The following is an 18510-nucleotide window of genomic DNA, read 5'->3' as shown; positions in this document are numbered from 1 at the left end:
CACGGACAGCAACAAAAGTAGATGTCCATAGTACAGTGGCCTTGGTTGGTATTGCAGGCACAGCTCCCTCTGAATTGAATGGGAGGTATGCCAGCAGTACAAAACTAGGCTGCTGCAATGTTGTCAGCACTATCTGCTTCCAGCTCTGACCACACTGACAACAGCATCAGGAATCAACTGACCAGCGGGGATCTTGAGTGACATACCCCCGCCGATCATCTATGGAGGACCTATCCTAGAGACGAGTCATCAATAGAAAAAACCACCCAAAGTCCTAGGCAGCCCCTTCAATCTTAGAATGTCATTCAATGTTAAGATTTATAATATATTATGGTATGAATTTTTATTTTCTACTAGCTATTATTATCATCTGCTTGCAAAATTGCAAAAGAATGATATATATTATGTAACATATATGTGGCAAACATTTGGTATATTGTAGAGATTAGACCAGTCACAAAAAGGATCATGTCTAACTGTGATTCTTGTTCTTCACCCTGCTGAGCAGGGATGCAACCAAAAGGAAAGTAACACAATAACTTTCTGCTTCATTTGTTACAAAAACACCAATTAGGGTTAAAAATGCTTCCAGACTGGTAGAATTAAATGCTTCCCAGGTACCGTGCTGACATTCCATACTATTCTATCTATGGAAGACCATTACTAGGAAAGAGTCATCCAAGCTAATCTAAGCTGAAATACTTCATTCCAAAAAACCCATATGCGCTCTGTCATTCATACAAAGGACAAGATGCAAGAGTCTGTAAGATCCCTGAAGATATTTAGAAAGCTGTCTACTTTGTCTTGATCCTTATACAAAATAATGTCTCTGGAGATACTATCATACACTATACCTCGCTCGTTCTTTTAGGCCTATCAAATTTACGTAATCGGTCTCTTATTAGGAAGATTTCAGTGAACGGTTGACAATGATGTACAGTAGTGCTTCGCGGGGATGACGTCTAGGGAAAATGATTCTGCTGCACCACCACACAAAACCAATTAGAGAACTATTTTCTACGACAGGTCAGGAATTTACATTGTTTCTCATGGAAAGATGTGCTTCTTAATTTCTTTATTAAGATGACATCCATGTCCCTTGAGACTTCTCACAATGACAATCATTTGCTCATCCCATTGGAAAGTACAATCAGCAAAAACGTATCACCGGTATGGGGTGATGCCAGGACCTCTATACATCGTTCTACATTTTCCAAGTGAACTACTTTCGAGATTGATAATTAAAACAATATCTATTGATCAAAATTGTTGACAGGACCAGCACCAAAACACGGAAACCACTCAAGGAATATATAGGTAAACTATATATTCTCTGGTTTTTATGGTCACTGTTTTATCAAAACTGGAGCCTCTTATGAATAGTGATTTTTTTTTGCTTGAAAAGAATTTGAAATGCTTAAAAATAAAATTATGCAAAAAAAATGTAAACATTCAAAATAAATTTCTAGTCAAAAGACAAAATTAAAAGTTGTATATTCTAGAAGTACTTGAATTGATCTATTTATATAGAATGTACAAAGGTGCTTTCTCATATTAGATTTTATTGTAATTGTGATCGAAGTAACAAAATGAAACAATTATCAATCTAAATATCGATATCAAATTTAGATTTTAAATTATTAACCGCTTTAAAAAAATCAAGCGCCTTGTGATATATATATATATATATTCACGTTGCACATATGTCTCCTACCTCACTGGCTTTCAACACCAGAAATATCTATGTCAAGCGGATCGGTTATGTACAGTATAGTCACGGGAAGATAGATCTGTGTCTACGTAAATTTAAATTTACATCGGATGTCATTCATATAATAATTCTTACCTGCGAGGTAGAGTGTAAAGATGTTCCCATGTTTGTCTTGCTGAGAGATCAGGAATTTTAAAGGATCTTTACTGAACTGGTAAGCCAAACCTAAGTAGGGGATCCATCCATTTTCCAAAGGGGGTTCTCTGTGTTTCCTAAAAGACATTAAATATTTGACTATTATTACTATTATCACTTTAGAACTGTAGCGATCTATATAGATTCCTATTAAGAATACGGTAACATTTAGGGGTTTAATAGATTTAATATACAAAATGCCGCATTTTTAGTACTTTGTTACATGGAAGTATGATTAAGTTTAATCAAACCTATATCAGTTATTTTTTAGGATCACAACCTTTTTTTGTGATATTTGTATTTTTATGTCTTATCACAGCCTGTTCTTCTGAGCAGCCAGGCTTTTTTGCACGTCAAAAGAAACTGCATGTCATGATATGGCAATTATAATGGATTTAGATAATTGGGATTCAAAAGAAGTCTATCTCCTTAATAGGGAATGTTCCATCAATCTTCCGCAGTACTTTACATAGGTTCATCTTACTTATGTACACTATTCTGAGCCACTGTATAGATTAATGACATGTTTCTGTATGTAGGTCTTCTGTCATATTTGGAAGCTGAAATTCTTTTTTTTCTTTTCTTATTACAGTTGTTTAGCTGGTACAATCCGATTTAAAGTCAGTAACATAGAGCATGTCTATTTCAGACAGGATTAATACAAATATTCAAACAGAACACATCCCATCTGTGAAGGTGACTTACACTACATTCAAGCCATTTTGATTAATCACAAGATATTTACTAGCCAAGATGTAATCAAAGATCAGGAGATCACCAGCTTACCACTATCATGCACCACACAGAAATTGATGGCATTAAGTTAACTCTTTGTTTTCTACAAAAAAAACCCATAACTTGCAAAAACCAACAAGGTCTTAATATGAAGCATGTCTTATTCTTGAATGCACCTCTAATTCTATTCAACATCTGGATGGTAGAGCTTTGACAATTTAGCAAAATATAACACTATAAAACATAACATGTTTATATTTCCCTGAGAATTTAAGGTCAAAACACAACAATGTGATCTAAGCAAAAAGTGAAAAACATAATATTAGCCATAAATGTTATACAATGAATCCACTGGAGAATAAACACACCGCAAGTCACAGCTCATCAAAGTTATTTCTCCTCCACTTTTCATTTGGCTACCAAGCTTCAGCAATGGGCTCATTACTGGTTGCTGGCTTTGACAAAAGGTAAAATTGTGACAGATATTTAGATAGGCTTTTTTGTCATATTCTAATTTAATGCATCTAATTTCATCCTCTATGCTCTGTCATTCGGTCAAAACCTGTATACTTCACAGTGTTTCCGCGGGGTAAGGAGGACGCAGCTCAGAAATCCAGGGGAAAATTAACTTAATGCTCAGAGTCTGTGGACTCAAATCATGGAGACGGAAGGGTCATCGTTTGCATCAGATATGGTTAACTCAAAACTGATAAGCTCAACACCGTAAAACACCATGTCACAGCATCAATCTATGCCTCCCAAAGGAAAGTACCATTTCATGCATTTTCCATAAAAAGAGATGTTCTCATAAATCAGTAAAGCTATATTACAAAAGATTTATCAAGAAATGCCTGAGCATTCAATTCCAACTGAGGCTCACGTAGCACACTGTGTGAGATGACACATCAACAACATAAATGAGCCATCAATACAACTAAATGAAGCTAATTATAAATTAGGTCACATTAAACACAAAGCAGAGTCAATAGATGGAGCCTATCTGAGACAATCACTTAGACAATGTATGTAATATATTGTACAAGGAGGAAGCACTAGAATTTGAAGTCTTTTTTGATCAATTATTTTTATTTTATTTGCAGTCGCTTATATCGTACAGCATATTCCACAGCAGTGCAGAGACTGAAACCATTTACATCTATTCCCAGTGGCCTCATATTCTAATTTCCCTGTCTCGCACACTAGGACCAATTTCATTGGAAGCTGATTAACTTATCAACGTTTTTAGATGAAACCGCAATGTCGGAGGTAGCCCCTTCAAATACAAGGATAATATGTGAATATAATCTATATTGTAGATATGAACAGATAATATTACAAGGAGAAATGAAAAATATGGTAATTGTTTTATACATTTATATATGATTTGGCTGCGGTAATGTCAGAGAAAGCAAAGAATTTACAATCTATTCTTAAAGGAAACCTGGCAGGCACTTTATGACTGCCTTCACTGAGGGCAGCAGAAAGTAATGGCAGGCATGCTGATTCCATTGATCTTTTACTTATGGAATAAAGTTTAGTGAGTTTTAAGAACTTACAGTTTGCTCCTGCAGTTCCCAGTTAAGAGAGGAGTTCAGATGCTGCTAACCCTTTCCCTCTGTCCTGATTGGAGAAAAGGTGAAAAAGCTAGGATTCAAGAGCGACCTCTAGCTGGTGTAGTCTTATGGAATAAGTTATATACTCTGTAGAGTCCAAGTTAATGTATGCTAAGCCAAATATTAATTTAGTATTGTTAAGCTAATGATATAGAATGAATTTTTGTCCTCTTTTTTTATTATTACCCCACTATTTATTTTATTCTTAATTGATTTTTCCCTGTTTTTACTATTTCCCTGTCAACATGTTATTTTATCCTTTTTTATCTTCCTTATGTACTTGTAGTTGGCTATTAACAGGGATTACCCACCTTCCAAAAACAACTTGCTTCCAGGAATTACCCAGCTGTCTGAGGAAGAGATCTGCCTACCTCAAAATGCGTGACATTGCTGACTCGTTTTTACTAAATAAAGCATCACTTGGATTCTACACCTATGGCTTAACTCTACTAAATCATTATTTGGATTTACATACGTTAACTTGGACTCCATAGAGTATATAATTTGTTAGTTTTATAAGACTACACTGACTATAGGTAGCACCTGAATCTTTGCTTTTTCGCCTCTTCTCCAATTTCACAGATGTTGATAAGACCATTGGTCCCCCAGCGAACTAGGCTGGCAGAACCTGCTCTACTTTATAACCACACCTTTTTGTCTGTTCACATCTACCCTATTCCAACACCCAAACACACCAGCTCCTATAAGCCTCCTGTCCAGGACACTCTGTCTGCTTCTTTTCCCACTTCTACACATCTGTCCTGATTGGTAGTTCTCTAGCTATTACACTGCATACTGAGAAATTGCAATCACAGATTATGGGCAAGGCTAGCAGCTCCACATGACTACATTGGATTCATCTCTTCCAGGGAGTTGCAGGAACAAGGTATAAGTTCCTAAAAGGTGATTACCAGAATTATAAATTACCCCCTATCCACAGGGGTCCTGTGTCCCCTCTCCCCCTCACTGCAGGCTCACTGCATCCCCTGCAGTGAAGAGGAAATGAATGGAGCAGTGGTTGCTTTTTTATATTAGTAACTTTTTTTCTAAAACTTCATGTCATTTTTATATTAAATAATAGTCCTGAAATCATGCAGTTTCACTCTGCCCATAACTCTTCATAATAGGCTGACATTTCCTGCTTTGTAGAGAAAACTTTTCAGTAATCATCTCATTATCTCCACAGGTGGGATTACAATGACAACACCTACAAAATACATAGAAAATACAGGATCCACCATTTACAATAGGTGATGGTCAAAATTTTTGTCCCATCCTATACAATGACCTCTGCACAGATCAGGGACCATGCCCCCAACACTTTCCCAAAGAACTCAATGAGTCATTACAGTCATCAATTTCCTATGGTCCACTATTGCTTCAGTTATACCTATATCTAGACTGCTGTTAAGAGAGTAGTAAAGCAACAGTTCAGGAAAGATGGCTGCCCCCATAATAATGTATAAACAATGGAATAAAAAAACTCAATCAGAAAAGTTTCGCAGAACATGGTACCATTGGACAGTGTTCCGAAATTCAGAAGAATATCGACAGCTCCTTAGCCCCCAAACTAACTAACCCACTCTCTCACATATACTCACCTTCCCACAGTCAGTGTCTCTACTTGCTTCACCCGAACCCGAACCTTCCCTGCGTACCCCTCATGTGTCCTGTCTGTTTCGTTAGATATTTATGAATTTAATTTACAGTGAGCAGAGGTATGAAGCCTAGCATAGGGTTTATTGGAAGACCGGCAAGCTCCGCTTACTAGTAATATACCTCAGGTTATGCTTACTGCATATTTTGGAAAATGTTCTCTGATTACCCAACTTTCTAACATTGAGGTTTATCTGAATGCAATCTGTGTTGTACCTTGAAAGTCATAATCCAGTTGTTCACCGAATAAATAAATGCAATAAATAAGGAATTTATTAAAAAAATAAAAAAAACTCAATCAGAAAATAAAAACAGATTTTAAAAATAATATATTTTACTTCCTAGTTTAAATTAGTGGAAAAAATCTAATCTAGATGATACATTCCCTTTTAGGCAAAAATTAGCAGCATCCAAAAGTGGCTGACCTATATTTAGTTTGCATGGTGCTGGAAAAGCTCTTTAAGAACTTTTACAGCACATAGAAGATAATGATGCTTTAGTAGACTTTAGAATCCCCACCTCTATCTTCAGCTTAGAGATCACTGTGAAATCGTTATTAGAATAGTAGTAATAAATTGTGGGCGTTCCTAGGCGACAAACTTGCCCGGAGATGTTAACCTTCATCAAAGTTATTGATATTTCTTCCTCTAGCATAATGAATGGGTGTACAAGAAATAAGATTCAAGAGCTAACCAGAGCAGGAGAGCAAGATCATATTTAAAGGAGCAAGATAAAATGTGCTTCAAATGATATAACCAATAATAGCTTCCAAATGGTTAAAGACTATGTAAAACCTTTGCAACTAATCTTGTTTATTGCCCCACTGTATCAAAAACAGATGTGCATTCTCAATTCTTCTACCTCCATTGCAAACGAGGTTTAATTGCCAAATTTACAAACTTTTACTATTGGAAAAACAATTAAACAAGAATAATTTAAATATCTTGGGCCACTCTCGCACATGTGGTTGTAAAAATGCTGAGTTTTTTTCACGCAGCGTGTACTGCGTTTTCAGCTGCGTTGACATGTATTTTTAACAGCGTTTGGCCGCCTGCAGACGAGCGTGTCGGATCCGACAGCGAGAATTCTCGCCGCGGGACCCGACCCGAGAGCCTGCAGGGACGAGCGCGTACTCACCCGCGCCTGGCGGCCCCGGCTCTTTCATGTGCCGGCTGCTGCGCAGCCGGCGCATGCGCAGACCGGAGCCGGCGGCCGGGTGAGTGCGTGCCCCGCACAAAAATAGGACATGCCGCGGTTTGTTTGCCGCGCAAGATTTCGCGCGGCCAAACTGCGGCCGTCTGCATAGGAGTGCGTATTGTAATGCACTCCTATGCAAACTTTCAGTGGCGGAAATCCCGCGGGAAATCCCGCGGCGGGATTTCCGCCCGTGTGCAGGCGGCCTTAGACTGCATTTTCAGCACACTTATAACTGCAGCCAAGCAAGCTGATAATGCCAGAACTGAAAAAACGCAGTCAGTCAAAAATACGGTAACCACATTCTTCCACGTTTTCAATAGCGCTAAAAACGCACACCATTCATTTCAATGGGCAAAGCATTGCGTTTTAAAACGCAGAAAATGCATGAAAATAGAGCAGACAGTAATTGAAAAGCAATGCGTTTTAGCATTTGTCCCATTGAAATTAATGTTAGCGCTTGACAGCATTTAGCGCTGTGGTGAAATTGTAGCGTTAAACACTGGAAAAAATGCATGTGTGGGAGTGGCCTTATACAACTAATATGACAAGTGGTTTCTCCAAATTCAACACTAGATGCCCCTTTTAATGATTACTGCAGTTTACAAATTATTCAATCCCCTGAATAGAATCCCTCATAAGAAACACATTTGCAAATCAGGTATAGTCTTAAGCATATCTGATGCAACTAATCAAGGCTTCATTAGTTGCATCAGGTGTTCTTGATATAAAACGCAACAAATACCCAGAATAGCTTGCGCTTTGTTGATTGAGTTGTTTGATTGCATGTTAGCCATATTTCTAAGTCAAAAGAATTTGGTCCAAAAAGTTAAGAGCTCATTGCCTTGCGCAAACAAGGAAAATGATACAAAAAGATAGCCACCGAATGTACCTAGATATACAGTTGAAAGCACAGTTCAGAAGTTCAAAGTGAAAGGAACATTTGCTGCACAAACTGGACGTGGCTGAAAGAGGAAGCCATCACTGACTGCCACCAGATTCCTGAGGAGGCAGGAGGTCCAAAGCTCTCGAATGACTACAAATGACCTGCCGCAGAATTTGGGCACTTAAGGCACTAAGATTTGTGTTTGAACAGTAAGTCTTATACTCAACGCTCAAAGTCTACATGTCCAAACTTCAAAACATAAATTGGCTCAAATATGCTCAAGACCATATAAATAAGACACAGAAGTTTTGGAATTCTGTTCAATAGATTTATCGGGCCTACGGATCCACATCTATTTCTGGAGGAGCAAGAATGAAGCATATGCTGAAAAGAATACCCTGCCCACAGTGAAGCATAGCAGTGGCTTGGTGATGGCTGCTTTGCTTCTTCTGGCACTGGAAACCTGCAGCAGGTGGATAATAACCCCGGTACTATTGTACCTTGATGCCACCGGAAGTGGTGGGTGTAGCCAAGTGTGAGGCTGCTTGACAGACAGGTGACGCCCCCAGTACCTGATTAACTGCACTCACCCCTTCGCCGCTGTTGCTTGTGCTGGGGTCCAGAGAATGGTGTCGGCCGGGTGCGGTAAGTGATCCTGGCGCAGTCTTCTCGTCACCTCCTCCTCTGTATTCTCTGTGGAGTGCTGCTGTGAGTAAAACTGCGGCGTGTGGGTTCCTGGGTCGGCATCTGCTGCATCGGGGGCGGCGGCGCTATGGCTTGTAGTACTAACGCTGCCATGTGTGGCCTCCCAGAGCACCATCAGCAGCGCCAGCGGCAGCTGTGGCATAAGATGGTTAACACTGCAGAGGACAGTAGACACGGGTGGCAAGCTCTTACCAGCGGCGGCTGTGTATGTGTCTGTGTGTGTGGGAGGGGGCTTAGACACTAGCGGCTAACTTTCTTGGATCGTAGAAGCATTTTGTGCTGGGATGGAGGGTTTGGGGTAGTTAACCAGTTAGGCTTGCATTATTTGCTCTACATGCTTCCTGCATTAACATGGAAGCATTTACACATAATAATATAAGTCTAACTGTTAAACTACCCCTAACCTTCCATCCCAGCACAAACTCCTTGAACACTCAGGCAATCAGGACATTTCCAGCCAATCAGCCAGGGGGGCATCACCTGGCTGTCAAACACCCTCACACTTGGCTACACCCACCACTTACGGTGGCGTCAAGATACAACACTACCAATAACCTCTCCCTGCTACAGCCCCCCTTTTTCGTTTTTGCCATATCTACTTTTGAAAAAAATCATAACTTTTATTTTTCAGGAGACATAGCTACATGAGGGATTGTTTTTTTGCAAAACTGTTTGTATTTTTTAATGATACCTTATAACATGCCATATAAAGTAATTGAAAACTTTAAAAAATGCCATTTTGGAGGGATTTCACAGTGCCGTAAAAATGATAGACTATCTTTATTTTGTGGGTCAGTATGATTATGCCGATACCAAATGTATATATATTTTTTATGTTTTACAACTTAAAATAATATGTAATTTTTTATATTTTTCTGTTCATGAAGACTTGTGACCTTTAGTTGTTATTGGTTCTTACAGTATAACTTTACGATTGCATTCTATTTAATTTTTTTCTTGGACGCAAGGTGTCCAAAAAAGTGCAATTTTGGCATTGCTTTTTTCCTGAGGACTTAAATAATGTGCGCTTCAGCCAATCACAATCAGAGCTACCAGCAGGCGAGGATTTTAAATCCCCGGCTGCTGATAGCTGAGAACTATAGAGCCTGGGACAGCGGCAGAAGTCGCCGCTGAGCCCCGGCAGCCATCAAGCTGTCATAAGCCCTTCCCTGAAAATCCATTTAAATAGTGTAAAAAAAACCTCACCTCCCTATGGCTGCCGAGGCTCATCCGCTCCTTCTGCCGCTGTCCCCGGCTCTGTAGTACTGAGCTATCAGCAGCCGGGGATTTCAAATCCCCTCCTGCTGGTATCTCTGATTGTGATTGGCTTTAAATCCCCGGCTGCTGATAGCTCAGCAGCGCTACAGAGCTGGGGGCAGCGGCAGACGTTGCCACGAAACCTGGCAGCCATCAATGGCTTATGAAGCCCTTCCCTGAAAAGCCATTTTAAAAAGTGTAGAAAAAAAAAAGAATACTCACCTGCTGGGGCTCAGCCGCGCCTTCTGCCGCTGTCCCCGACTCCGTAGTACTGACCTATCAGCAGCCAGGAATTTAAAATCGAGCTGCTGGTAGCTCTGATTGTGATTGGCTGAAGCCGGGGACAGCGGCAGAAGTCACGGCACAAGTCACGGCTTCCCTGAAGGGCTTATGAAGCCCTTCCCTGAAAAGCCATTGACGGCTGCCGGGGTTTTAAATCCACACCTGTTGATAGCTGAGATCTACAGAGTCGGGACAGCCAGGAGAAGTCACGGCTGAGCCCCGGCAGCCGAAGGGAGCTGAGTATTTTTTTTTTTTACACTATTTAAATGGCTTTTCAGGGAAGGGCTTATGAAGCATTTCCCTGAAAAGTCATTGACAACTGCCGGGGCTCAGCGGTGACTCCTGCCGCTGTCCCCAGCTCTATAGTTCTCAGCTATCAGCAGCCGGGGATTTAAAATCGGCAGATGAGTTCTGCATCCCCGCGGGACATGGCAGTGGTGGAGAGGTAAGTTTTTTTTTCTTTCTTTTTTTTACACTAAAATGTTTCTTTTTCAGAGAAGGGCTTATATGGAAAGCCCTTCCCTGAAAAAGAATGCAGGGGTGCCAGCAGAGCATTGCTTTCAATGGAGCCACCAGCAGCAGGCGCGGCTCCATTGACAACAAGCACGCAGCTGTGTTCACTCGTGTTTTTGCTCGTACCTAGGTGCACACGTATGTACGCACCTAAGTACCCTAAAAAACACACTCGTGTGAATGCACCCTTATACTGAGTGTTAATCATACTGACAATAGTAGAGAAAAAAGTGGATTTCCAGCTAGTAGCAATTAACAAGCAAACAGCTATATGACTGTGACTAATAGAATTTTAGTTAGGGCCAATTTTACCTATAGGTACAATAGATTTGCACCTATAGATGTCTCCGGGCAACGTACACAAGCAGAAAAGAATATTCACATGTGAAAATTAAATTTTAAATGAAATATGTAAGTTGAGTGTAATTATATCTTAATCAGGTACTTACAATGTGAGAGGTGCACATCCAAAGAGGGACAATCAGAAGGTGGCAGATATTAGGAGATGTGCATTATGGTATTTAACAACATTTTTTAAGAGCAGACAAACATTTTATTAAAACCATACATGACTTAAGATGTGACCCTATTAATGGGCCAAGTCTAAGGTGCCAGACAATCTGTGCCTACAGGAGTTTAAGATATATATCCTGTACTGCCGCTAATATCAATGTTCAGGAAGGCCAGCTTTGGAGGTGGTGGAATTAACATGGCCTAAAAGTACGGTAGTCATGAGAGTAACTGATACGATAAACTGAGAGAAATCAGTGGAGCAACCTCATCATAACGCCCAAGGACTGTAAGTTTGATGGGCCTGTAGAGGTGAGAAGAAGGAGGAAATTGTAATGAGAAGGTGCAGCTTTATAGATGGATGCCTCACTAGAAGTCCGCGTATAGTAAGCCTATAGGGACTAAAAGTAGACTGCTAAATGACGCAGCCTTCCAGAAGCAAGACACAAAGACAAGAATTTAAACCAAACTTCTCTTTTATTGTAATGTTTGCCAGCAAGAGACACATGTTTTGAGGAACAAAACCTTTTTCACAGTACTGCTGGAGTGCAAACTATGGCAATAGGTACAAATGAATTGAGTGGATACAAAATACGAGATGAAGAGAAGGTAAGGGGGGAGAACAGGTATTTGTTGCCATTCTTTTTGTTTCCCCTCATAAGTTCTTCCCCTTTCCTATCTGTTCTTTGACTTTGTATCCACTCAATTCATATGTATTGCCATAGTTTGCACTCCAGCAGTAACAAGGAAGAGGCTTTGTACCTCCAAATGTGTCTTCGTTGCTGACAAAAATGACAATAAAGGCCCAATGCCCACAGACGAAAATTCTGCTGCCAAATTCCGCACAGAATTTCCGCCATTGCACTCTGCCATAGGATTGCATGCATGCACACAATCCTTTGCAGACAGACGCGATTTTGATCATGGAAAATCTGCGCGGTAACAAAATTGCAGCATGTCCTATTTCTGCGCAAGGCTAGCACAGAAACTTCACCGCTGACGCGCCGGCTCTGCTCTGCGCATGTGCGGCTGTGCGCCAGCCAGCACATCACAGAGCAGAGAGAGAAGATACTGGAAATGTAAGCGAGAGGTCACTGCAGGGCCCGGGTCACATCCCGCTGTGAGAATCTCGCAGACAGAATCCGATCTGACCGTGTGCATGAGGCCAAAAGAGAAGTTGGGTTTAAATTCTTATTTTCATGTTTCTTTTCTGGAGGCATAAGAGTAACTCAGGCCAAGGCACCATCTTTGTGCAGTTTCAGGTCACAAGACAGTATATAGACCTTACTGAAACAACAGGACCAGTCAACCATGGAGTAACTAGTCAATGGACTTAATGCTTCATACTGCTTATTTGCAAATACTTCTCATCAAAGGAAATATGTGCCTCCTTTGTGTAACCCTAAAATATAATACCCAGTTTATCGCATACCTGAAAAGTACTATGCATAGCATACTGTATTTAGTAGAATCTACCCATTACAAAAAGGTCCCTACTGTAGACCGGAATTCTATTATATACAAAGCTTTGGTTGGTGCATTTAGGGTCAATGTTTCAAACACTGATACATTAAACAAGTATATTCTGTAAAGAGTATTCACAAAGAGCAAAAATAATTTTGACACTTGTGTCTTCTAGCAAAAAAAACCCAACTTTTTTTATCCTACCATCTGCCACATAATGCAATAAATATGTCTAACACACTGAAAATGTAGTTCAACCCCCATCCCCCTTCATCTTTATTTGACATATGGAAATTAACCATTTTAGAAAAGAAATATTCATAAATAGCGCAAAAACGTAAAATGTTTAATATAGCTGACATCCAACAGTAGTTACTATACAATAACATTACACGATGAGTGATTTACATAAATATATTACTAAACATGAGTACAAGTGTTCTGCTTAGCCAATGTCTGCAACGGGATTTAGAAGAATAGTAATCTCCTTCATGGGATTAGCATTAATCCAAGTGGGTCTAGAAAATTATACAATTCATCATCATAACTAATCTGAATGGTACATTGTATTTTCAAGATATTTTTTTCTTCTCTGGCTCATCATTATTTCCAATCAAGAGTGTATATGATTACCATTTTCTAAATATTCTCTGCAACCAGGAAAGTTTTAATTGGGTACACAAGAGAGTTCCTGTGCGGTCTCATGCCAACACTACCATAACACAAAAGTTCAACCTTCACCGTAAATGTGACTGACTGGCAAAGCAAAAGTGCCTGCTCTAGGCCTCGAAAAATGTAACTTGTCATACAGAAATGTGTTTGTTTCGAAATCCTGGCATGGACATTCAGTAAATGTAGTTGATTTAAAGCTCAATTTGATTTCCCAGAAGAAAGCAAAAAAATATTTACTGGCAGAATACTTCAAATCAAAAGATTACAAGCAGTGACAATGTAGAAGTAGGCAATGCCTGGGTTTATAAATGTCAATTTATTGAGACAAATGCAAAACAAAAAAAATTATTATGAACACGTCAAAACAGCTCATGAGGATTGGAAAAGTCTATTGTAAGATTTAAACATTTGCGAGTTACAGACAGGATATGCAGAACCCCTAAAGGTTTGTCTCCTTCAAGACCTAAATAAGCTGAAGCAATACCTGTCAATGTTCACAACTGTTAGCGTGGGTGAAGGTTATTTTTTGTGAGCAGGGTTTTTTTGGACCATTCAACAATTAAATGAATCAAAAATGTATATTTAGAGCCAGTAACTGACAAAAGCGCAAAATGACTTTGTGTCAAAAACTTCAAAAAGTTTTTAAAAAAATGATAAAATAACTGCTGGAAGTTCACAAGCACATTGGTGCTTCTTATGCCGCATGCACACTTATTATAGGATGTATAGTCATCCTGAAAATTGTGTTAATAGTCAATAAAGCAATTCTATACATGATATGGTGATATGCAGAGATCTGTTTAAGCACAATCTACATTAAAGAAATCATAGGATGCTGCAACAGATATGTGCCATGAATCATGAGTGCATTTAAGTGAAGGCTCAGAGTGTCAAACCCAAGGCAGAAGGAGGGTAAAGTAGAGTAGATCAAGGGAAGGGTCGCAATCTGCTATTACACGGAAAGAACTTAAAGTACTCTACTATCAAGTATTGAATGTGAAACGTGAACAATTACCGTATATACTCGAGTATTAGCCAACCCGAGTATAAGCCGAGTCAATACGTTTTACCACAAAAAATGGGTAAAACTTATTGACTCGAGTATAAGCCGAGCTATACTTAAGTATGTAGCAGTTAAAAAAAAAAAAGCAATACTCACCTATCAGCCGGCGTCTGTGTCCCCAGAGCGATGCTCTCCCAGGCGGTGCAGCCAGCTGTTGCAGTCTTCTCCCCGCTGTCTTCTCCCTGGCTTGCTTTTAAAAACCCTGCCATCAGCGCTGTGATTGGACAAAGCACCGTCCAATCGATAAACCAATCACAGCCATTCAGAATGACATCACTGAAAGTCATTCTGCAGCAGCTGGCCGCACCGCCGGGGACAGCATAGCACTGGGGTCACAGACGCCGGCTGATGAGTGAGGAAAAAAAAAAACAATACTCACCTATCAGCCGGCGTCTGTGTCCCCAGCGGTGCAGCCAGCTGCTGCAGTCTTCTCCCCGGCTTGCTTTTAAAATCCCCGCTGTCAGCGCCGGTGCTCGATAAAGCAATCCCAGCCATTCAGAATGACATCACTGAATGGCTGTGATTAGATTATCGAGCGCTGGCTATGATTGGCCGTCGCTCGATCCAACCACAGCGCTGACTGCGGGGATTTTAAAAGCAAGCCAGGAAGAAGACAGCAGAGAGAAGACTGCAGCAGCTGGCCGCACCGCCGGGGACAGCATCACGCCGGGGACACACTCGAGTAGAACCCGAGGAGGGCTTTTTCAGCACATTTTTTTGTGCTGAAAAACTCGGCTTATACTTGAGTATATACGATACTTTAAATACAGAGTCCTTTGACAATTAACTGATCCTAAAATGCCCCTTTGGTGGAACCCCTATAAATCAGAGGAAATTAAGCATTACACAGTAATTTTTCAAATTGTTGGGTTATCTGTGTAATGCAGAGCAAGACAGATCCTCCAGAGAGAAAGAGGCTTTTTTCAGGCACTTACCACTCTGGCCAAGAGATGAGGATCCTGAACAGAGGACCCTCCTCTATTGCCTAAGATTTCCCTAACAAGGTGTATGAAAATGGGTTTTCTAAGCAGGAGAATCCCAATTAAATACTGTGTCTGATTGGCTGAAAATGGTGTAGGTCCAAAAGATGTGTGTTTCTCTCAAGTCAACGGCTGAAAAAATGCGATCTTGTCATGCAGATATGATTTAGGATGGTCAGTAAGACTAGCAAGTACAAAGTGGTGGAGGGAAGTGGTGAGTGTAGATTATAAATAAGAACACTAGGTATTAGCAGTGAAGGAGCAAATACATGAATCACTGTCCATCCAACTGTCATGCTCAACTTCAGAGACCAAAAGTGAAGGTTGGTCACAATGGAGAACACCTGCCTGCACACCATAGAGCTTTTTCCACCTCTGTGTGAGTAGAAACCTACGTGGAAGTAAGCAGGATGTAGTAAAGTAGGCAAAATGTACTCTGAGCAGTATATGTACCTTAAAGAGGTTGGCCAATTACCAGACATTGCCCCTTTAGCTCCATGTTAAAATCATAAAAAGAGCAGTATGTACCCCTCCTCTGCCAAAGGGTTTCAGCTCTTTAGCCCCGCCAACCTCCTGATGTTTGTTGTGGAAGATGATGTCACTGGAGGTCCTCTGACTGCTACAGCCAATCAGAGGCTGCAGTATTACCATTCTGAACTCCTGGCATAATAGCACCCAGTATGCGAGCATTGATGCTAGGAGATTGGGTGAAAATGCTATAGCCTCTGATTGGCTGCAGCAGTCAGGTGACTTCTGGCCTAATTATCTTCCACAACAAACACCGAGAGGATGGTGGGGATATAGTGCTGCATCCTCATGGCAGAAGAAGAGTAAGTACTACTCTTTTTGCTATTTTAACACAGTTGGAGCTATAGAGGTAATGTTGTCCAGTAATTGGACAATTCCTTTAATATAAATTAATTCCTCTAAGAGGTTTAATTTTTGCCAATTATATATATATATATATATATATATAGTATGTGGCATAACTCAGTATATTTATAGGGGCTGTCCAGGTCTTTTACTATTGATTACCTTCCTCAGTATAGATAAATAATTGATCAGCAGGGGTCTGCCTCTCGGGATCCCCATGATCAGCTGATTACCAGGCCTACTACCAGTGCAGAAAATGCTGAATTCAATCAGAGCTGTGCCTGCAATACCAATCCTGGCCACTGCAATATTCACAGCGCTATCTGCTTCCAGCACTGTCCACACTGACAGTGGACCCTGTGATCAACTGATTGGCAGGGATCTCGAGCAAGGCCCCTCTCAATCAACTATTGATGACTTATGCTAATGAATTGATAAGTCATTAATAGTAAAAGTCTCAGAAAACCCCTTTGCAGGATGGTATAAATTATAATTCAAAAAGGGATAGTTTATAAATAGAGATGAGCGAACGTGTTCTTAAAGAGTACTTACGCACCCGGACACCGGCTTTTCCGAGGACTTCAGTGTTCGCGCGTAAAGGTTCGGGGGGCGCCGGAGGGCGGGGAGAGGCGCTGCGGCGCGGGCAGCAGCAGCGGGGAACAGGGGGGAGCCCTCTCTCTCTCCCTCTCCCCCCCACTCCCCGCCGCACCCCCCCCCCCCCGCGCTGCCACGGCGACCCCCAAACTTTTTTCGCCCGAGCACAGAATTCCTCGCAAAGTTCGGTGTTCGGGCGAAAAGGGGCGGGGCCGAACACGTTCGCTCATCTCTATTTATAAACCCTAAAAATAAACATGTCATCACCTAGGTATAAATAGTGCTTTCTTAAAGCTATAATTTTCCTTTCCCTTGCATACAGGACTGATATAGGGGGCTTCTGTCATATAAGATGGTTGGGAAAGAATATGACCTGTATATAGAAAAACTATACATAGGGAAAGGGTTGGCACATAAGAGAGCAATATGAAGTGAACATCTTGGAATATAGGAGAGCTGGCATGGTCTTGCACTTAAAAGATATGGCAGATAAGTAAATGTTATTGTTAGAGATTCTTTCAACATGACAATGATCCCAAGCATAGCTCAAAGTCCACCAAGGCTTGGTTTCAGAAGAGCTTCTGGATGATTCTGGAGTGGCAGTCACAGGCATCTCACTTGAATTCCCTAGGAAAATCTTTAGTGGGATTTGAAGATGGTGGTCTCCGCATGGAAACCCAATAATATTAGTGAACTGGAGGCCATTGCCTATGAGGAATGAGCTAAGATTCCTCAAGAGCACTATTAGAAGCTGGTGTCTGGCTATGCATTACATTTGCAGCAGGTCCTAATAGCAAAAGGAGGCTCTACTTAGTACCACAGACACTTGTTATGAAGAGTTTGAATAATTCTGAGACTGCAGTAGCTATTAAAATTGGCGTTTTGTGCTGAGTTTGGAGAAACCACTTGTTATAATTAGTTGTGTTGAGTTACTTAAATTGTTCTGGTTTGATTTTTTTTGCAAAAAACTAGAGGTTTGTAACTGTGGCAAATAAATATAATTTGAAATGGGTGTTGAATCATTTTAATTGTAACTTTAGCCTTTTGGATGTGATTCTGTATTAATTCTAGTAATGCTTATTTATATGAGTGAGTACAAATGGTGTTCAAGCCTTTATTTCCAAGCTGCTATATCTTGGAGATCTGGAGCTTTAAATCTTTAGCATAGATTAGTCTATTCCTACTCATTACAGTACTCATATCAGTCAATGGGTACATTACAGAGATGAGCGAGTATACTCGCTAAAGGCAATTGCTCGAGCGAGCATTGCCTTTAGCGAGTATCTCCCCGCTCAAGACGGAAGGTTCGGGTGCCGGCGGCTGGCAGGGAGCTGCACCGCTCCCTCCTGCTGACTGCCTCTACTCACCGCTCCCCCGCTCCGGCACCCGAACTTTCCATCTCAAGCGGGGAGATACTCGCTAAAGGCAATGCTCGCTCGAGCAATTGCCTTTAGCGAGTATACTTGCTCATCTCTAGTACATTACTTTCCACTCAACTTATAACTTTTGATTCTCGTCTGGCCATTTGAATGAACTTCTCCCATTTCCTATTGGAGTAACTCTTCCTATCCCAAGAGCCCATATCAGTTATTCCTACAGCTGTAGAT

General features: G+C 40.8%; 1 protein-coding gene across 2 annotated transcripts in view; it reads right to left on the bottom strand.

The window, feature by feature from the left end:
- Positions 1 to 18510, bottom strand: part of CYP7B1 (cytochrome P450 family 7 subfamily B member 1) — a 231250-nt gene that overhangs the window by 88853 nt on the left and 123887 nt on the right. For both annotated transcript variants that reach the window (XM_066578278.1, XM_066578279.1), the window contains one exon: positions 1847 to 1983. In XM_066578278.1, coding sequence (XP_066434375.1) covers positions 1847 to 1983 — 137 coding nt within the window. The remainder of the gene's footprint in view (positions 1 to 1846; positions 1984 to 18510) is intronic.

The sequence above is a fragment of the Eleutherodactylus coqui genome, chromosome 9, assembly GCF_035609145.1.
Source record: "Eleutherodactylus coqui strain aEleCoq1 chromosome 9, aEleCoq1.hap1, whole genome shotgun sequence".
NCBI classification, from domain to species: domain Eukaryota; kingdom Metazoa; phylum Chordata; class Amphibia; order Anura; family Eleutherodactylidae; genus Eleutherodactylus; species Eleutherodactylus coqui.
The sequence above is the reverse complement of the archived record's forward strand: the minus strand, read 5'-3'. Positions and strand labels throughout refer to the sequence as shown.